Consider the following 23,167-nt stretch of genomic DNA (forward strand, 5'->3'; position numbering starts at 1 on the left):
TTAATTAATTACAAAAACTATGCATTACTTAGTCTTTTCGCTTATTTATTTTTATTTTTTTGGTAAAGCTAAATAGGATTAATAAAATCATACATAGAAAAATATGGCACTAACTATGAAAAGGGAACTATTGAGACACCTACTTTCTAACTATCATAATCATTTTATCTTTAGGGAGGTACTTCAATGGGCGATTATTTTTTTTTTTTTGATGAGAAATCGAAATCATTTATAAACAAAGCAAAAAAGGGATAATCATGCTAAAAAAACCTACCAAATATTGCAATAGAAAAGTTTTCATAGGGTTTCGTACACATTACAACAATACGACGTGTGAAATTTAAATAAATACATACATATGTATATCAAATACGTATGTACATTAATAATATTTTCAACGAGAGTATAACTTAATGTTGGCATTTATAATATTATAATAATAGAACATTTAATATTAATAATAATAATTCATATAAATAAATAAAAAAATATACGAATAACACTCTTCCATATGCAGAGTGATTAAATACTCGTATATTCTGTACACAAATACAATATTCGGTGAAATTATCCATACAATGTGTGGTCTGAAAGTATACAACCACAAATAAGACATTTTTAATTATATTGTAATATTAAAAAATTATTTTATGCACGTACGAGGCCATCCTTATTTTCATTATAATTGGCATTCACATCCAATGAGGATTGAACGATATGCTTTTGACTATTTAAGATTTGATCTCTAATCATTTCAGTCTATCTAATGCTCTATCGGCTCAACTATCACAATCGAATTGAGCTGAAACCTTCAAAAGTTTTACTATTTATTCATTTAACTTTATTTATACCATTTAACACTTACCGCACTGTGATGGATATCGAGTGACCAGGACTTATATTTTATTTAATTTCTACTAATCTACTGAATGCAGGGACTACATATTTTATGTATACCTAATAAAAACCTCTACGATCGAATTATGTCATTACGAAATGAAAACATTGATCAATATCAACAGAAATAATTATTTCTTACAGCGGTGAAAGAGAGAGAGGGCATTCAGTATGCTGCGCTCAACAGTCAATGAGTGAATGATATCCGCCATGGAATGACGATTATCCGCCATGGAATGATATGGAATGACGACTCTATTTCAGCCGATTTTCCATTCATTGCCTGCACTTATTTTACATTATTCGACGTTTAATACACGATAAAACGATTTTTATAGCTAATTACAATAATGAATCATGCAGAATTTGCATTATTTTAGCTTAAAATACACATTAATAACTGGACGCAGTGGCTAGCGGATTTTTTCAGCACAGTAAGGCAAGTGTTAATGAAGTATCTTTCAGTGATTTTCCAGTAGCTATTCGGCAAGAATAATGAAAACTGTAAATAGACAATGAATTGATTTTGTACGAATTGAACAGCCAGATAAAATCATCGAACTCAGATCCAACTTGTGATGGGATTTAGATCTTAGATCTATGATCTAAGAATCCGCATCGAGATGGCTAGAACAGCGTTTACAAACAAGCATCTCAATCTTCGAACGCGTTTGAGATTCGCGAAGATCTACGTCTGGACAGTGTTGCTACATGGATGTGAAACGTGGACTCTGAAGACCAGGATGATCAGCCGCATCGAAGCTTTTGAGATGTGGATATGCTGTATGGCGTATGCTGAAGATCCCCTGGACCACAAAAGTGGACATCAAATGAAGCTGTCCTCTGCATGGTAGGGAGAGGCAGGGAACTTGTTGGAAGAAGTTGTCTTGGCTTCGAAACATGCGCATGCGGACCGATATGAGCGCCGAAGAGCTGTTCCGAGCCGCTGAAGACCGATGCGGATATCTGCAAATAATCGACGAGGTGGTCGCCACCGTCCGGATGCGAATAGGACATTAAGAAGTAGAAGAAGTGATGGGAATTCGGGCAGTGAGCTCATCCTCTTGTTATTTAGAAGAATCCTTGAAATATTTCTTAAAATCGCAAACAACTCTTTATTGCTGGTTATTTATTCACCTTTGAATATAAAGTGTGACAAGAAAACTTGTAAATTCTAGTTGGCAATCACTAGTCTAGAGTCCCATTTGGGTGGAGAATAGTAGTTTAAACTTTAATAACAGCCACTAAAGTCAACAGCTATATGAATATTCAACTAAATAATTGACGAAATCGAATTGAGTGTACTGACTTCTGTTGGTTTAAGCACTAAAAGAACATTCAATTAAAGCCAACTGGAAACAACTATTGAGTATTGAGTACAACCATTATATCAACTTCATATTTATGTAGCACTTCTTGAAACTTCAGAGCAACTTTTCCATTTAAAAATAAGGACGGCCTCGTCTCGGCAATCGTACAAAATAATAATTTCAATAAAACAACGAGCGTACAACTTAACAACATCGAATTGCTCTCGAAAGCAAATAGGCTTCTCATTTACCCGCATATCATTACAATATACATAATCGCTCAATACCTCCGTTTTGATTGCTACATGTACGTCGGTTTCATTTTATACGCTCTCTTCCAAATTTCGCACAGGCACACCGTGGAGTGGAACCTGTAGAAGATGGCCAGCGGCATTGACACGTGTGTGATTATAGTCCAAGCCCACAGGCCGTAGAAGTGCAACTGGATCGGATGAGACTCTGCCCTGCTCTTCTCCAAAGTGTTGATAGCCCACATGGCAAGATTGGTAACCAGCAGAAAGGTGACAATCTCCCTCCCGGGCTTCCTTCTGATCTGATCTGGAGTCGAAACAGACCGTTTGCTAGCGTCCAAGATGAACATAGTCTGGCATGTAGTTTGGATCAGCGACGACAGCGCCGTTATCAACACTAGAATGGTGTTCTTTTCTATGGTGAAATGGCCCCCTATTATGGTGAAGGTGCTGTAGATGAACATGCCGGTTTGAGCGCCGATCAAGAGGATGTTGTCCAATTCCAGGTTTCTGTTGCCGTCGTATCTCAGATGCCGCACCTGGACCATTCCGATGAGCGTGGCCAGCGTCGTCATGGCGTACAGCGTCAACTCACAAATATTAACTTCTATCACAGCTAAATTCACAAACTCCTGTCTCGATATCAGAACGAAAAACAATATGAGGGATATGATCGTCAATACTAGTATGAGTATGCCAACGAATAGACCCTTGTGCGCTCGGGCACAGTCCACCGAATACAAGTGGGGCGATCGCTTGTAGTCGTGGCCATCCAGCTTCAGCTTGCTCAGCGCGGCGGCCATGTTCTTCTTCGGGAATTTGGATATGTTCTTCCACATGACGTAGAGGATAGCGGCGCAGATCAGTGAGTATTCTATTGTGCACGGGAAAAGGAACGGCGATGCGTCTTGGACGAGCGTGCCCATTATGTTCGTTCTCCGGCACTCGAAGATGTGATGAGGACCTTTGAGACCTCGGGCGACTCTCAGATGAGCAGCCGCCGGATGATCTGACGGTACCGGAGTCGCCAATATGCTGAATGTGTTCTTCAGTGCTGGAAATATTCAACGGAAAAATAAATATCACATTTTAAAATCCACATAAATATGTAACTCAACAAGTGCTGTAAAGTACTTATATAATTTCATGTTTGTCATAAGATGTTGGCTTAAGTGGAATTACTTTACATAACCGCCGCTACGAAAATCGCTCACGCGGGTTTCCTGCCACAGGAAAATTGCCGTACAGAAAACTGCCCAAATATTGCTCAACAAATGCTTTTTTATACGAGATTTAGGCAGTTTTCTGTACGGAAATTTTCATGTGCGATGAATTTTCGTGCGACAGCAGATCCACGCGAGCGATTTTCGTAGCGGCGGTTATCCTGGTAGCGATTCACATTTCGGATCTAATCACCAAACCATTTTTTTAGTGGTTATAGCAGTTAGGAAGCTTTTTAGAAGCTTATATCATCTTCTGATTTTATTTCATTATATATAATACATACATATGTATGTACATATATCATATGTGCCAAGACAGGCATTACCCCCAAGGCGACACATATTTTTAGATTATTTTTGTACATACATATATAAGTACTAACAATTTTTCAAACATAACAGTACATAGAATACAATAGACATCTATGGACGACCAAAATTTTGATATACAGAAAATTTGTGAGAAATACATCTCGCAGGTACAGGTCTGTTACTGAGAGTTGGCGCGACCAAATGCGCTTGTGTTGTGTCGGTGAATACGTGTATAGCATACTGTCACACTGTATTCAATAATAAAAAAGACGCTCTGTCCCTTTCACGTGCTTCTGTGTGAGTATGAGAACGCGCCAACTCTCAGTAACAGACCTGTAGTATATACAAGATTCAATAAATTCAAGATGCTAATAACTCGAATTTGTGAAAAGCTGAGTGGTAATATACCAATTTATTAGACCCATCACAACGATTAAGCTTGAAAAATCGGAAAATTCTAACAGGAGACGGTCGATCTGTGTTTTAATAAATGCAAGATCTCGCCAGCAGCATATTTGGCCGGTACTTGAACCCACAACCTCTCTACTGATATACATACAATAGCTATACCAGTGCAATACGCTGTGGCTAAAATTTATATTAAATTTAGAAAGTTTAGTGCTTTGCAACAATGGTAAGGCTAAACATCCCAATAAAATTAGTCATATTAACATTATTTGTAACTAGCGAACATACTTGGCGTCGCCTGAGCATATAATAACATGATGTTAATGCCAATAATAGTGGCTATCATATGATAATGTTCTTGCATATATGTACATATGTAGGTTTAAAACCTTCTCGGGAGCATTACTAACATGTACGTATACATATAATATCACATTGGCTATTTTGGCTATCTTGGAATATGCTGTATATATTTTCTGGTTGTTAAGGCCAAACAATAATCAACTACATAGTCCATTGTAATAATTCTATTAATTAAGTATGAATTATTGTAATAAGTCTATTAAAATAATTCATACTTGTTTTGCGTATGTGTTTAATAATTGTATGTATTTACCAATTCTGTGCGATATTCCTAAAGTATTATTCTCCGGATTGTAAAACGTGAGGATTTCATGTTTAGTTTCTTGTATCAATACATTTAACCACACGGATAGATTAGTGCCGACCATGTGCATGAGTCCGAAGCGGGCTACCACTTTATGTTTGTACACTTTCATTTGCTGTAAAGTGAAATTGAATACGAATAAAAAGTTGTTCAAATAATGTCAAACGTATTTATGAATTCTGTGCAAAAATACCGTGATATTTACCTCATTGTTGAGGAAGATGAAGTACATTTGGATGAAGATGAATGCCATACGTGTAGCCGGAGTGAGCGCCAACAGAACGTTGTGACAATTGGTATCAGGTTCCAATTCAAAATATTGACCGAACTCCAATCCTGAATATATCATCGAACCAATGCCGAATGCTGAAAACAAAACAATAATAATTAAGACATAATTTTGGTAAGCATACAGACTCTATATTATAGAGAGAAGGAACATATATTAAATATCCGTATAAATTTCATGATTCTCTTCTTCAGAGAGAATTATTTATATCTGATCTGGGAATAGTCTTCGAAAATAGTTGGAGTTTCAACATCCACATTGAGAATAGCTGTGATAGGGCAAAAAAAATCCTTGGATTCGTAATCCGTAATTCGTCCGAACTAGGGCTCACTGCCATTCGTCTCTTATATTGTACATTAGTTCGCAGTGTGCTAGAGTTTGGTTCCATTATATGGTCTCCCTATCAACTTCGTTACTCTCTAATGTTGGAACGAGTCCAAAGGAAATTCCTTAGATTTTTATATCTGAAGACATTTGGATTTTATCCATATCTGTTCCCTAGTGCCTTTGTCTTGGGATCTTTGGGTTTCAACTCCCTGGCAAAGAGAAGAGATTTATTTCTTGGGAAACATTTCGTAAAATTACTTAGAGGAGAGATTCACAATCCCACTATCCTGGAGAAACTAAAATTCTGGGCCCCGGAAAATCATAGAGTTTTAAGAAAACATGATATATTTTTGCCAATTAGGGCTAAATCAAACGTGCTCATGAACTCCCCCCTCTCGAGAGCTGTTCGACTCCTTAACTTACTGGCACATTACTTGGACCTCTTCGATGCCAGTTATGTTGAGTTGGTGGAACACATACTAAATAGCACGATATAAATTTTTCAATCTTATTTCTTTGTTTTTATTTTGTGTACATATTTCTTACTTGATTTTTATTATTTTTTTATGTTTTTTTTATTTATGATTTTTATTATTTTTTTATGATGTTTTTTTTTATAATTTTTATGATTTTTATTATTTGTATTATAATCACATTGAAGCTTTGGGGCAACCTGTCAAGTCTCTGTGGTATTGATTTTTTTTACAATAAAATAAAATAAAATATACTATATTCCTGTATAAAAAGCATTTGATGAGATTTTTGGACAATTGAATTATTTTATTTTAATATATACATATGTATATACCATGAAAGCCTAACAGGTAAACTCCAATGCGCCTTCCTGGCTAATTAAAAACAATGTAGCATTTTTATTACACAAGTCGCTGAATTACAAGACACTGAAAACTCTGAATTACGAGACACTGCAGAAATACACTCTTCAATTGAGATCACCCCAGGGTTTGAACTCTAGGACCTCTCGGTGGTTAGCATTAATACAACCACCGATCTATACTGCTGGCTATACATGTCTAATAGTGTTTTGCTAATTGAAATTTTGACCGGTGGTTTTGGGAAGGAATCGATATCAGAATTAAGATAAAGAATCGAAACTGATATAATAACTCTTAATAATTCTAAAATTTGTTTTTTTTTTTAATTTCCATTCTTGTCGATGCACTTACCACATTACATAATTACATACTTACATATATCCTAAAGCCAGTCTGGACATATGGTATCCAACTATGGGCAACGAGTAGTAACTCTAACGTGGAAATCTTACAACGATTCCAAAATAAAGCCCTTAGAATAATAACAAATGCCCCATGGTTTGCGAGAAACACTGAAATTCATCAACATGTATCTATACCAACAATTAAAACGGAAATAGAAAGTTATACAAAAAACTACAAGCGTAGACTCGAAACCCACTCAAACGAGCTGGCAAAAGCTCTTATAAAGTCTAGTGCAAAAGACACTAGACTAAAGCGCCGCAGAGTGCTCGAGTAATGGATAAAAAGTTGGCAATCAATGAATTGCCAAATCTTCTGATAAATTAAATTGTTATAAAATCTGCTTATGACCGACGGCTCGATTGCAAATAACTTAAAAAAAAAAAAAAAACATACTTACATACTTACATACTCACATACATCCCTGCCATTTTTATATCTAATCTAATCTAATATATAATTTCGAAAGAGAGTTTGTATGTAAGTATGTAGTATTTATATATGTACATATGTATGTAAATATATTTGGTTGGGAACTTCGTAAACAAAACCAAGTTTCCATGACAATTTAATTTGGTTGAATATTATATTTTTTTCGATTCAAATAAATTTAATAAAAAAACAAATGAATATTTGCTATTAGATTCGCCATGTTTAAGCTGTTTATATTACAAATACTGAGCGAAGCCGGATAAAACAACTAGTAAATATATTATTTTGAAAGAGACTTTGTGTGTAAGTTTTAGCTCGTAGAATTCGTGACGTTATCGAAAAAATTTGATTTTCTAAGACGACGATATCGATTTCGATTCTAATTTTGATTTCAATTTCAGTTCCAATGTTCTATTCCGATTCCTATTTTAGTTCCGAATCAGGATTCCCTTTTCAGTTCCGGATCCCAATTCCTGTTTCAATTCCGCATCCGGATTCCTGTTTCAGTTCCAGATTCAAATAAATTTAATAAAACAACAAATGTTTACTATTAGATTAGCCAAGTTGAAGTGGTTTATATTACAAATACCGAGCGAAACCGGGTAAAACCACTAGTATATTATAATGCAACATTCCAAGTCAAGCTTCACTTCTAAATAATCAATATAACACTTTTGAAAAGGAGCAAAAACAAAAAGAAGCATTCTAAACCCGAGTAGATACAATTCAAGACCTATACAGAAAAGCAAACAGTAAAAGTTGTATCTTAAACAAAGACAAATGCCCACGATAAATTATCACATCACGCTCCTACTTTTGGGGTATTGCACTGTTTATTTTTATTTCGTAGTACGAGTATTTATTATCGTCTGGGGGAAACCTGGTACTTGCATAGCCACACTCGCCCGAACCGTAATATTAATTAGAGCTTCAACAAACCGAAATATAATAAAACAGTTTGGAGCATTACCCACACAAGTGGTCCAAAAGATCAACCCCTCCCCCCCCCCCCCCCACACCCCACCACCCAGTTTTCCCTTAAGTGAATCGCACATCGGTATCGGGGAAAAATGAGACCAAAACGGAATCCGGAGTAAAAAGGTTGAATGCCCCCCAGTTAAATAATTGGACTCGTTTGGGGATGCAGCATAGTAGAACTAATGAACGGACAAAATCCGCCATTACTGCCAGTCCTTGCCTTAATGACGGTCGTGCACAAAATCGGAATCGGACGAGAAACGACAGTTAAAGCCTTCTAGGGATCGTGCACGTGTGTAAGACCAGGACTAAACCAGGATGTAAGCCCACGGGTATCCTCAGGAGACTCGTTTCAACGCCGAAGTGATATATTATAAGGTGTAATTCGTTTCGTACATTAAAATTTATTTTTCAATGTCTGTTCGTTTATATGTACTAAATTGCTTCACTAGCATTGAACAGACAAGATAGTTTATTGTAAGATTTCTTTCATATGTTGAGACGATTCCGTACAAAATCGGTTTCACAAAATATAAAAATCTTTTCTGCCGTTTCTAATCCTCTTGGGCACTATTGGTTATGCCACGTTTCCAAATACATACATATATTGTAGGTATATAATAGTCGAATTTCCCAGCGTTGCTCGGGTGCATGTGAGTTGGAAAATGTAACTTTTTCTGAACCATTCCTAAAACGGTCTAAATTACACTACTATGGAGACATGGTGATCGGATAAATGCACTCAAGAGAGCCGCACTCTCGATACATCCAAACTTTCAAAGATACTCAAGAAGAACTAGCACAATAGAATTCCACAAAAAAGCGTCAAGGGGTATTTGTATATTATCCCAGGGTGCAAACCCCCTTTTTTTAATTCTATTGCGTAAGTTCTTCTTGAGCGCCTTTGAAAATTAGGATTTCTCAAAACTGCGCCACTATTCAGTGCAATTTAGTGCATTCTTCCGGGAACCAAGAGACATTATAAATAGAGGTAGGCGTTGGCTGGGTGCTTTTCAAATAGACCATTAGTGTTCAAAGCGAGAGAGCAAAAAAGTATGGTTTATCTAAGAAATTGACAATAGTTTTTAGACAATAGACAACCATTTTTTGTTTGAAAAGCATCTTCCGAACGCCGATCTTTGATTATGACAAATTCCAAATTGATAACTAGAGATAGGACCGGAAGCGTGCTTTTTCCAGGAAATAGGACATTTTGGGTCTATTTTCCAGGAAACAGGGCACAGTACAAAGCTAAAGAGCATAAAAAAGGTTCATCATAAAAATGAACAATGCACGGCGAACAATTAACAAAGAACGGCGCAAAGTTGGTCCGCTCTTTATTGATAACTGTAGATTTGCATAGCGAATGAAATAAACAAATATAATTTTATCTCAAAAGAGTATGGAACGCTGTATGCTCGGCATAACGAGGAGAGAGAGGAAACGGAATAAGCGGGTGAGAAGTATGACAAGGGTAGTGGATATAGTGAAGCGATTGAAATTTCAATGAAGAATGGACGAAAGGTGGACAAAAGAAGTGCAGAAATGGTACCCTATAGAATGTAAAGCGGCAGGGAATATAGGTGGATGAAATAGATTTTCTTTCTCAAGAAGACAGTCATCTCAAAATACATACCTTACTATTGTGAGAAGTAAGACAAGGGTAGTGGATATAGTGAAGAGATTGAAATTGCAATGGGTGGGTCACGTGGTTGTTAGAAGAATAGACGAATGGTGGACAAAATAAGTTCTATAATGATACCTGAGAGAATGTAAAAGGAAGACCGAAAGGAAGATGGATAGACGAAGTTAGGAAAATGTATGGGGTGAGATGGAGTTGACCAAAAGAGACAAATGGAAGCGTGTTGGAGAGGCTTTCATCCAGCAGTGGATGGCGAATGGCTGTAGACGATGATGATATATTTAACTAGCATATATGAATTTATCATAATAAGTATTCATTAATACTTGCTTTGCTGTGCTAAAACAATCCGCTAGTCCCTATGTTAGACACCAAGAGATGGATGAGAGTTGACCAAAAGAGACAAATGGAAGGGTGTTGGAAAGGCCTTCATTCAGCATTGGATGGTGAATGACTCAAAATGATAATGATGATGGTACATATATTATATATATATATATATATACATACATATGTAGTAACACGTGCACCACTTTGATGTGCAGCATTTCGGCCAATAGCGCGCCCATACCATACGATTCAGTGTGTTTGCGCCTTTAGAGTTAGTTTTGCTATTATTATATAAAATTTATTTAAATGATAAGTCAATTTTTATGTTATATTTTAAATATTTAATATAATAGATAATAAACAGGAATTGTCGTAATCATTTGAATGTAAGAAAATGAGCTCTACCTTAGTCGTGAAAATGGTTGTTAATTTCATTCGACGGTATTCATACCTCAATTTCATAAAATATGTCACAGTAAATGGATTCTCGTCGATTTACTATGCAAAATAAAGTAAAAATTAAAAGGGGGTAAAGTTTCCGTGTTTCCGTCTCGTTGCTTCCAAGGAAGGAATCGCTGATGAATTCCGAGCAAGTTTTTCTTCCGAAGTAAAATTTTTAGGCGAGGAAACTTCAGCGAGCATAGAAGCGGAAAATTCACAGAAGCGAAGTGATAAATTGAAATCTATACGAAGCGTAATCTTCAAAAGATACGGAAAAAGACCTTCAACCCGGATAAAGAAGAAACGTGCGCGAAAAAAGGCCACAACAGACAACCTCAAATATGTAATATGATCTTAATGTAAGCATTCACATACAGATTTTTCTGCGCACAAATTGTATATCAAAGCGGATTATCAAAGACCAACTTATCTGTCCTGGTTAAAATGTATGCTCATCAGTATAAGCAATATTTAATTCAATACACTATTAAACAATGAGTCTGTTTTATACATATATAGCTATAACAGGGCTCGAAATGGAAATTTTCACGAATGGAAGCGCTACCTGTATATGATTATTGATGATCGACTTTTAGCTCAATCTCGAAAATTTATTTAAATTGTGTATGTTCTGTTCTAACTTTCAATATTTAATTTTAATTTTAATTTTGATATTTGAATTTAATTTTAATATAATAATATTAGTTTTAATTTTGATATTTAATTTAATTTTTATTTCGATATTTTGTACGCTACTGTCCCAACTAAGTTTGTCTTCGTTGGCTTAATTTGTACGCACCATAAAATATTGCTTTTGTTTACCAGGAACATATGCATCTGCCGAAGGACTTTTTTCTTCGATGAACAATATGTGGTCCAGTGATAAAATTCTCGATCCCGTTCCCATTTGTCGGAAAAACGCAGGCAGACACATTTAAAATTATTGCGTTGCAATGACACCGTTTTTTCCGTTTCCGTTCCCGTTTTTTTACAGTAATCTTCCCGGACATGCATTTAACACATCCTGAAAGTTCCATCGTAATCAGTTCAGTGGCCTATTCGAGACACACACACGCACACAGACATTCATTTATATATATATATATATATATACGAGTATATATAGATATTGAATTAAAAGTTAAGATAAGTCGTAACATAGTAGAGATATTGGAAAATTTTTCTGGGATGACAATTATGATTCTAGTATCGAGCCGAAAAAACAAGTATAGAAACGGAAAGTTCATTTAACGAGAATTGATGTTTCGCAGGGGACCCCAAAATTTTATAGTTAAATGCAATCTTACTTATAATTTAAATATCATTGTACATACACAAGGCTTAAATATCATTGTATCTGTGTAGGAGTGACTTCAAATTTTCGACTCATATTTATGATATGTCCTGTAGGGCTACCAAAATGCTTGGATTTGTTTTGCGCAATACTCACTACTTCCAAGATCCAAGTATAATGGTGTTAATATTGTTCGCTTGTCCGGAGCATATTCGAGTTTGGGTCTGTAATTTGGAGTCCCACTGAAATTAAATTATCTCTCTCTTGATAGAAAGAGTTCAAACAAATTTCTTAGATGCCTTTATATGAAGAAATATAAATAAATATTTCCCACTGCCTTTTTACAAGGTATGCTAGGCTTTGACTCACTATCTTCGAGAAGAATTATTGCCATTTCTGAATATTTCTTTGGAGTATTAAAGGGAAGAATCGACAACACTTCGATTTTATTGGAATTTAAATTTTCGGCGCCTGAATGCGGTAGAGCTTTGCGTCATCATTTACTTTTCCAACCTATTCCTGCGAAAACGTCTGCTTTATATGTACTCCTCTCTTGTAAAGGCTATCCGGTTCCTTAATGTGATTGATGAGCATTTTGACACGTTCAATTGTCATGTTGATGATCTGGTTAGTTTCTTGAGATTCAACACGAGACTATTTGACTGAGATGGATGATTGGAATTTTTATTGTTTTTATTTTGTTTTTTTCTTTATTTTGCTTTGTTAAACTGGTGTGACGGTTTGGGGCAACCTGTCAGGTCACACTGGTCATTTTATTGTTATTATTATTATAAATAATAAATTAAATAAATATACATCAGACAAACATTGATTTATATACATATATACATATACATAGATTAAATAAATGCAATAATGAAAGTATTTAGAAAAAAAAATCCAACATATTCCTATAAGAGACCTTCCTTGATGAATCTCCCCGTCAGTATCCACCTTTAATACTACAATGAAAAGATACAATATAAAAAAGAAAGCACTTACCCACAGCACCCATTCTTAGATAAAAGCTTCCGTAGTGGTACTGCTTACGTCCCACGACATAAGCGAATCCTAAGGACATCCTCTTTCCTCCAGTTTGATAGTGGGAATCGGTGGCCGTGGACATTTCAGTGTCGGTCTGTTTTCGAGATGTTTCAGACTCGTCTCCAGAGTCCGACGTCGAAGATCGGGGCGGAGTTGGTATGGAGCGACTTTCTGAAATCAATTTGCGGCGTCACTCGTTGATTTATATTGTCAGAAAAATAATAAAAATGATTTATGACGAAGGGGTGTTTCGGTGGCTCGGATGTCGATAGATTCGAGTGGGTCTCTCGTTATGTGAAAGATCTTAATCCGTCTTCGAGCTGAGTAGACATTAGGAATGGGGAGAGTTTGCGAACGAGGGTGTGGGGAAAAGTTTTCCCCACTTACAATAGTTGGTCTAGTCTAACGTTGTAATTTTTTTTTATTTTTCAAAACGAAAAAAATAACTAGAAGGAAATCGGCAACAGCTGCTGATAATATTATACAAACGGAACAGATCGAAGTTTTGCTCAAAGTTAAGTTGAAATTAATTCAGGACTTTTTTCCTTCGCAAGTTTGGAATTAAAAGGACGAAAATTCAGTTAGAGCGTACCTAAGTACAAGTAAGTAGATAAGCGACGACAAAGTTAACGTTTTGGAGTAAATTCTGTTTGTTTTCGATAATGAGATTTACTTATAAATATTCGAATTTAACAACTATACAAAATCGAATGGAAGTGGATATTATAATTGGAATATTTTTATTTTATTTATTGAAAAATCAACAGACAACAGGATGTAGATATGTATAAAAAACAAATAGTAAATATATAATATATGTAACATCCGAGTCCAATAACAGATTTTTACAAAGATTATAAAAAAAAAATGAAAATATACTCGTACATATGAACCATAACATTTGACAGTGGCAGAAATCCAATTTTCAGTTCCAAAAACACTATTTCTTTTTGACTTAATTCACAAATTGTCATCACTACTTTTAATTCGATTTGTACAGAATCTCGGAAAGGCAGAATAAATTTATTACAGGCCACCAGTATTTTTAAATATTGTTAAACACAAATTATTATATTTAATGTTTTGCGAGATATTTCTCTAAATGAAGAGAAATGGATTGGAAATTAATTACGCATTGTCCTTTTTAGTCACATTTTAGTTTTTATTCTTTTCTTTTTCATTTGTTTGTCTATATGTACTAAATATATTATGTAAAAATATATAATTGGGCTCAGATGTTATTTTGTTATATTTATTATTTATTTTTATAAATTTTTACATCTGAGGCCTGTTTTCAATAAATAAATTAAATAAATAAATAAAAGTGGACTTATGAAACTTAACTGCTTATATGTACATACATACATATGTTGCATCCCCTACCTTAAATTTTCTAAAAATAAATAAAATATTTAGTTCATGAAAAATGAAATCCTATTACCTCTCGAGATAGAACCTACGCTTAAATTGAAAAAAAAATCAGAAGGAAATTCAATTTTTATAAACGTGGTGGTATATAAAACTAGCCAAACAAACTCATAATAGCACGGAAAAAAATGTATAACCAACGGCGTGGACTAATGGTTAGCATATTATGCTTTCGAGCAGAGTGGTCACGGGATCGAGTCCCACTAGAGTCCCGCTGCTGGCCAGACCGCGGTTTATCACTTTAGGTCGATCGTTTCTTATCAGAGTTGGCCAATTTTTCTGATTTTCATTGTAACAGTTCCAGTAAAAGTGGCATCTCCTTTCCTATCTCTCTGGCTAATCTCAAGTTATTCAGCGTATTTAGGTTCGCCAATTTGATTATGCCTGCCTTTTAAATATTCCACTCATCGCCTTTTAAAAATATCAAAATTCATTTTACAGCCAGTGGTGCGCTTCGCTTCGCACGGAGTGTAGATTTATTTATTTAAGATTAAGTTTAGACTATTGTGGCATTACAGGAGTCCCTAATGCGTCACATTGGTCGAAAAAATACAGAGAGATGAAAAAAATATAAATATATACATACACTGACAAAATACATTTATACATAATCATAAAAAAAACATTAGCATTATAATTAAAGCAGATCTAGTAAAAATATCAAATAATAAAATACAAAGTAAGGAATTTCTTGCACCTATGTATATCCAGCACCAATATATATGTAAGTAATAATATATAAAAGGTTTTCACACATATGTGCACTTAGAGAAATCGAATTACATCTCAGTTATATTATCTAGATATTACATACATATACGTGTGTAATATTTCCATCTATAGGATCGATAATCACTTCAGGGGGAAATTTCCGCGCTATAAGGAAATGCAGTCGCCGGAGAGCCGTCTCCTCCTGGCTTTTCCGATAATAAACATAATTTACCATCTCATATCCGGCAGGAATCCTCGTCAGGTCCCAGGAATCCCGACGATAAAAGAGCCAGAGGTGGAAATTGAAAACAAACTCGGTTATTGGCACTTCGAATAACAAACGACGTGGGATTCGCGAGACCGAAATTACGTTCAATTCACAATTAGATTTATAACGGGACGTCGTCGTCCCACGGGAGCCAATTGCGAACTCTGGAAACTGTCAAAGGTCCTTAAAACGTAAATTCCTCTCAAGAGCAAATTTCTAAATTTCGTTTAATCGAAAAAAGTATTTGCATATTTAAAAATATGATAATGAATCCGGGCGTTCATTAAGGGAAAGTTCACAAACGAGTCCAAACAATTTGCGATCGGCTATTATATATTTCAAATACTTGTGGAACATCACACCATTTTGTTAATTTTTATTTTATCTATGTACGTAGTAACAATAGATGAAGTTTTGCGATCATGCGAAAATTCGAACTCGAGATTTTGACTGATTCGAACTTAGAAACCATTACTGATCACGTTTTCATGATCTAGAAAAAATGTGTGTGTCTGTGTATTTTGGGGATTTTTTGAACACCGTTTGTCCTATCAAACTGAAACTTAGTATCAATTACTGAAATTCTTATGGACACGACGTGAATTTTTTTCAAATTTTTAAGTTGACCGGAATTGGTACCTCCCCGTATAGGTGTCCTCATTTTTTTAAGTTTTTGAATTCATTTTATGTACATTTTTTATGTAAATGCTACAAATTTGTTCATAAATGTCTCACAAACTCGAAACGGTTCCTCGTGAAATTGACAAAAACTATGCCACCACTATTTGAATATGATTTAAAAAATTGATAGAATATGTCGAATCTATTTGACTACTAGTAGCATGATGTAGTACATTCGAGCACTCGATAAAAAGTGAACCACAGTAAAAAGTGATATACATATATGTATATTGAGCTCATATTTTTGAACTCTTATAGGTTATAAGTATTATATCATACCATTGATATCATATCAACCGGCATTTTTAAACTCATTAAAAAAACTTGAATGCTTAGAGTAAGTGGTTCATAATTTGAAATGTTACTAAAATAAGATGCTTCATCAGAGGAATTCTTTCATAACCTCTACCGAATTTCGGAAAACTTGCGAAATAGTGTTGTTGTTTTTTTTTTATTAAAAAGATGATATGATTCCATAGTAATGAGTATACGATAAAAAAATAAACCTCTTATATAATTTTTATATAAAATTATTATTTTGAATAAAAACAATAATTTTATTTTACTACCGCCATCTATGTTTAAAACTAATAAACAAACGATGGATAAACGTCAACGACTATCTCGCCGGGCAGATATCAAACGCGTCTTACACGATATTTTTGCACCATCGTAATGGAGGAGGATCCATTTACTTATATTGATGACCAAAATGAGAAAAATGGAAATATGAAGTATGAAAACGATCGGATAAGAGGCAAACTTTTTCTTGAATTGTTATCGTAAGTGAAACGTAAAGGAGGTATGTAAAAAGTGAACCAACGAACTGTTAGTTGACGGAGTACATTCTAGTAATTGTTAATTTCCATTCCTCGTCCAGAAGAAAATAGCAAGATACAGAAGAAATACCACTCTCCACAAAATTCAATTAAACAGAAGCCTGAAAAATTTACGATGCGATTAAGCATCTCCTCTTGAGACGGAGTACATATGCAACTTTAAGAAGAGGTAAGACAATATGGGAAAATTAAATTTCCCGCCAAGTTTTCCCGTAGAATGAGCGGCTACATCTGCAGTTTACTTCGTCTCGTCAGATCCGAATATGCAATTACGCCAACGGCCAAGTAGACAAAGGCGAATTTGCATCTCGTTCGAGAGCCAGTCTCGTCTAACCATTTTGATTTATGTACGACGGAGTGGTTTCGCTGAAATTAATGGCAGCATTGCCGTACAATACTTTCGGCCGAAGGGCGGTCATCCATTCGGGGGTTGGAAAGGGCTCAAGTGCCGCCACTAGAAGAGCACTCCAGAATAAATTACGCCGTTGTTTATTTATGGCACTCGGGTGCTCATTCGGCACCCTGGGAATAAGGGAAGCTGCTATTAATTGCGTCCCGATTCTAATCGGATTTTTGCCCGTTGTTTCACTCGGGTCGGAAGGGCCCCGGTCAATCATACGGGACGGGGACCGCGAACAACCACCCCTTCCACTCCAGATGATTTTGTTTGCCGTGCTAATATTGGAGGATGAACGAGCGAGGTGCAATTTTCAGCTTGGAGGAATTTGATTGAATTGAACGAATTCGAATCAAGAAATTTTGGAAAAGGTACCTCAAAGCCTACCTTAGAAAAATGTCGTATTTGTACGGCTTTTGCTTGATTACCTGGAAACTAACAAGTGGAAGTTTTGGTCGTCCGTTATTCGTGTTAAAATTTACAATATTCAAGCAGAAGCGACGCTAAGCAGAAGCTTAACGACCGAGCTATGCTGCTGGCTAAACATATGTATAACATCACCATTCGATGGATCAATCTATGAATATAATCAATATCAATCTATCATCATAAGTTTAATAAGTTATAAGCACCTAAAATAACACCGAGAGATGAAAATTATATGAAACACAGACAATGAGATGTCAAATGGAGCCACCTCCCCCTTAACGAATCATCAAACAATCACTTACTTGCTTTATTGGCAGCTGACAGGGCTTTCGAACGATCCCTCAATAGTGCAGCATACATGTATAGAAGGAACACCATGCTGCCGATGTACAGGTACAAGTAGAAGCCCTAAAAGAACACACGAAACGATACACATATAATACACATAGGTACATGTGCTTAAGTAGCAGGGTGTATTATTGAGCAGACGATACGAACCTCGTAGAAGGAAGGCGGTATGTATGTGGATATGACTTCAGCCATTGGAAAGGCGATTCCCATAACGACGAGCAGCTTCCCATAGAGAGCCGAGAGAGTGTCTGCGAGGGCGTCTCCCCTGCAAAATGCGACAAAATCAATTATCTTTCGTTGCAGCGCAAAGACGCTGTGCTGAAAGTTTCAGTTTTCCGGTTGATTCCTTCATAATAGTACTATATATCTCGATGTAGCTTTTAAATAGCAATGGAATATTGAAATAATTTCCTTCTAAGATTTTTTTCATAAACATACTTATCAATGACAGTGCTATGTACCTCGCTTATCCCAGTGTTGTGTACCTGGCTTATCAATGTAGTTGACTAACCAATAGGGATAAGACACACCATTGATTTGTGGTAAACCTAATTAAATAAGTAGCACCACTGATTTGCGGCACACCTAATTTAATATGTAACACCATTGATTTATAGCACACCTTAAGCACTGACTAACCGAAATTGTACGACACGTGTCTTCAACACTTCATTGGTTTAAAGAAGAGTATATAAACTCATTACTGTTGGAATTTAAGTTAGTCATCACTATCGACTCCGAGAGTGACAGTCATCACTAGACTGCGGATAGAGACTGCTTTTTCCAGGAATCGGGGCGGTTTGGCTCTATTTACAAAGCTAGAGTACAAAAAAAAGGTTGGGCGAACCTTTTACAACAATTGAACAATAGCATTTACAACAATTAAACAATAAACGGCGCGCTGTAGATCCGCCCACTAGTAATCACCATCGAGACTCCGAGAGTGGTAGTTATCACTATCGAGACTCCGAGAGTGGCAGTCAACACATCAGCAGCAGAACAAAGTTAAATAGTGAAGCAAAGTTAAATTTTTTTTTATTTTTTTTTTATTTTACATATATACCAGGAAGGCCTTACAGGTAAATCCCAATGCGCCTTCCTGGCCAATTACAAATTATTTACAATTATTATAAGTCGTTGAATTGCGAGACACTGAAAAAACTCGCAAATTAACGAGACATCTATGAATTGTACATAAATTTTTATTGTACATCAATCAAATTTTTCAAATAGTGGTGACATAGTAGGTAGGAAGGATTTTTAGCAATTTTTTTTTCCGGGAACCGTTTCAACAATGAAATCAGAGAAAATTGGCAAACTCTGATAGGAAACGATCAACCTGGAGTCACAAATCCAGGTCTGACCAACAGCATACTCTGAAAAATTCATTTTCATTCAGGGATAGAACCCGGCACCTTCTTGACGGTAAGCAGAAGCTTAACGTCCGAGCTATGCTGCTGGCTGAAAAATTGAAAAATTGAAACGGTTCTAAGTATCTCATTTAAATTTTCCATAATTCAATCCTACCAATAAGATAAATGTAATGTTTTAATAATAATAAAGAAATCTTGGTTAGTTAACCAAGTAGTTTTTAAAAAAGAAAAATTATTTAATCTTTCATTGGAATATGACAATACATATAATAGTGCCATGACTAGACTTAGATATTGACTTGTGCTTTTTTAATAAAAATAGACCACTCCATTAATCTACCAAGCAAGAGAGCAAAAAAGCATGGTTGTTAACAGTCGACCATTTTTTGCGAAAAGCATCGCCCCAAGGCCAAATTTTGGCCACCACAAGTCACTGTAAAGGCGCAGACACGCTGAATCCTAAGGCACTGTATTCCTTAATATACTGTTGTAAATGGGTGTCTCTTCATGTAATTACAAATGACCGTCAAATGCAAAAACAAGACGTATAAGAGTGTAATTCAGACTGGCCAGATTTTCAAAAGAGAGGGGATGCCGGTGTTATTGTAAACGTCAAAACGATTAGATTTGATAAAATAAAAAACTCCAACAATAGGCGGTCGATCTGGATTTGATATTTATCCAGATCTTGAGAATCGAACAACGAGATTTGTATCCATAAGCTCTCTTCTGGAAATCTCCCTAGCTCATTTAAGAATTGCAAGTCATAGTATTATAGGTATATATGTATGTATGTATGTAGGTACATATAGAATTACGAAAGTTTTTATGCAAATTTTTAAATATGCCAAATAGCTTTTTTAAGAAAATCGTAATAGCCAACCCGTGTAATTAAGAGATTGCGTAAATGGTTAAGAATTTTTGTATTAATTTAAGCAGTGGCGTAAAGAGAAAAAGGGCCTTAATTAGAAAATTTAAATTGCGGTCAAAATACTGTAAGAATAACATTCCGGAAATTTTAATTAAATCTTATATCAACTAACAAATGGTTGAAAGTAAGAAAAAAAAGCAAAAAATAAATTTTGCAAAAAAAATTGTATTGATTTTTGACCTTTAGCTCCAACCCTTTCCTATAACTTAATTGGCTGAATGAAAGACTATACCAAATTTCTCAAATTTAAATTGATTCCGGGCTGCAAACCCTCCCAAAAACCGATTTAAATCTTAACATGTACATATGTATGTATGCAGTAGAATACATAAGAATGAACGGATTTCTCTCCAGATTGTTATACAAATATACCAACAAAAAAATACATAATCTCGGCCATTAATTCAAACATTGTTTTTTCAAACAGCCCCCGATTTAACAAGATTCCGGACACCCCATCGACTTCAGAATCATTAATCAAAAAACATACGTACTTACATATGTATACGCAACACGCCTAACAGCTGTCATATTGCATTAAATTTATATAATATTTCTCAAAGTGCACTCCAGCAATTTTAACCCGAGCTCTCGGCGTTAATTACATTCCAAGCCAGACTCCAGGCTCCAGAAAGTCTCTAATGCATTTTTAATGCCTCGCCAATGAAGCAATTCATCATCAGAACACTTTCGACACCCTAGATGTGTCGCACCGACAAAAATGATCAACGTTCCTCCAAGATCATAACCCATTCACAGATAGCAAAAGTGATAACCCCGCAATTTGAGCTATTAATACAGCAAAGTTCCTGTTTTAATATTACAGCGATACTATCTTATGTGTGTGTGTGTGTGTGTGTTTGTGTGTGTATGATAACTCTCAACGAACATTAAATTGACAAAAAGCCTGAACTTTGTATACTTCACATTTGACTCACGTCACATTTGACATAGAGACATTTGAATTCATCAAGTGAGACTTGTAAGGCTAACGTCGATTCTTCACAAAGTCTTCTTTTTTTCAATATTAACCCAACGCCGAATGGCGTTTTCCAATGTATTTTGAGTATGTAAAAAATAAGCAAGAATACTACCCGCTAAGCCTTTCCAGGTAGCATTGAACGTGGGTCGTGTAATCCGTGTCAATGTTTATAAAGACTGGTTGACATCGGAATTTCTGAGTTTATAACCGTAGTAGAATTTCCCGATGGAAATCCCTAACTGCCGAGTATTTTAGATTGTGGCTTGGCATTTAGATTGTGAGCATTACATTTTAACAACAATGAAGACGTAACTAGTTTTGGAAAAACAAATTCATTAATAGACTTTTATTTATTTTATATTGTTGCAAGATATACATATTAGAGAATCTAAACACACCTTTACAAAATTTAAAATCCTCGGCTATAGTTATCTAGGGTATGTTTGTATTAGCTACAAATTTTATACCTGCTTTCTGTTGGATTTCTACATAATTCTAGTTTGAAATGTAGGCGAAATTTTCAGCGTTTCAAAAGAAAAGACGTCAGCACTCTAAGGGTTAATCAAAACGATAAACGTAATGATCATTTGTTTAGCGAGCTTTTTTTTCATATTAAATAATTAAATATATAGTAATCAAAAAAAAGGAAAAATAGAAAACACATCGAACGAATCGAACACACAAGTTTATTTACACGATTTTGCAATTCAACTCATTTAATGGAGATTTTTGTTTTCGAAGGAAGTTTCACTTCGATTAGAGTACTGTGGTCGATGACACTGTTCGAAAAATGACGACTTTTTTTGGTTCAGAGACAAGATATGACTTTTCTTATAGATATATGCCCAGTGAACACGAATCTGGTAATAATAATAAATGTTGATTTTCTCGAGATTCGGAGATACATGTGATTTTTAAATCGCGCGATTTTTCTATAACTTGGTGTTGTTCGGTCGATTTCTCAAAATATGTCAATTTCCTGTTCAAAATGAATATTGGAATCTATAGTCGGGTATTTTATCTTCCATTTGTAGTACTTTTCAGCTTTCAAATCTCTAGTAGTGTCCAGTACAAATCAAAAGTCAAAAGTACGTATTTTCACTTGGGATTTTTTCCCACTGTTGATACTATTTTATATGGAGTTTTTTTTTTACTTTATTTATATTTATATTGAGAATTAAATAAAATTGCACTTAGAAAAATCATATTTCGATTATTCTTGTGGATTAATAACAAAAATTCTATTGATAGCTGGCTTACCTCGATAAAATAGACGAACCATTTTTCGTGTCGAACAGTGTAATTATATTCAATTCTTAGTGGTCGATTATTATATTCAATGACTGACTTATTGTCAACTTTAAATCATTACCATGAACCACTGTGTTAGTGAAGCTATCGCCATCATGCTCCAAGTACACGATAAGCTACTTTCTGCATCTGGGCGTACAAAATTCAATTACGAGTAGTACAGGTGAAGCCGACCCACTGTATTACACTTATCTGCATAAAATGTAAATTTTTGCCATAAACTGGCTCAAATTCATAAGCCTCTTTAAAATCCGTCAGCAAACTCGTATCCACAGATGTGTAAAGACGTGGCAGGATTAACCTTTCCACCGAACGGGTTTGTATACACCGGCGGTGATAGTAATGGGTTTTCTTTCATCCCCCTCACGGTATAATGCGGTGGA

The 23,167-nt window shown here is 35.3% G+C and overlaps 1 protein-coding gene across 1 annotated transcript; it reads right to left on the bottom strand.

The window, feature by feature from the left end:
* Positions 1-2,508: 2,508 nt before the first annotated feature.
* Positions 2,509-21,244, bottom strand: LOC143915919 (proton channel OtopLc-like). The gene is made up of 8 exons (XM_077436739.1): positions 21,097-21,244; positions 18,718-18,772; positions 18,335-18,452; positions 18,159-18,244; positions 13,042-13,250; positions 5,274-5,434; positions 5,018-5,183; positions 2,509-3,512 (listed from the first exon to the last, which is right to left on the bottom strand). Exons 1-8 carry the CDS (start codon positions 21,242-21,244, stop codon positions 2,509-2,511), a joined length of 1,947 nt encoding a protein of 648 aa, XP_077292865.1.
* Positions 21,245-23,167: the final 1,923 nt, after the last annotated feature.

The sequence above is a fragment of the Arctopsyche grandis genome, chromosome 8, assembly GCF_051622035.1.
Source record: "Arctopsyche grandis isolate Sample6627 chromosome 8, ASM5162203v2, whole genome shotgun sequence".
Classification (NCBI taxonomy): domain Eukaryota; kingdom Metazoa; phylum Arthropoda; class Insecta; order Trichoptera; family Hydropsychidae; genus Arctopsyche; species Arctopsyche grandis.

Excerpts from the sequence above, each read along its gene's own strand:
- LOC143915919 (XM_077436739.1), bottom strand. The coding sequence starts at position 21,244 with ATGGGTTATGATCTTGGAGGAACGTTGATCATTTTTGTCGGTGCGACA. Across the intron at positions 18,773-21,096 it reads CCTGGAGTCTGGCTTGGAAT|GTGTGCCGCAAATCAGTGGT; the intron begins GTAATTAACGCC and ends ATATTAAATTAG. Across the intron at positions 13,251-18,158 it reads AGGGATCGTTCGAAAGCCCT|TCGCTCCATACCAACTCCGC; the intron begins GTCAGCTGCCAA and ends GATTTCAGAAAG.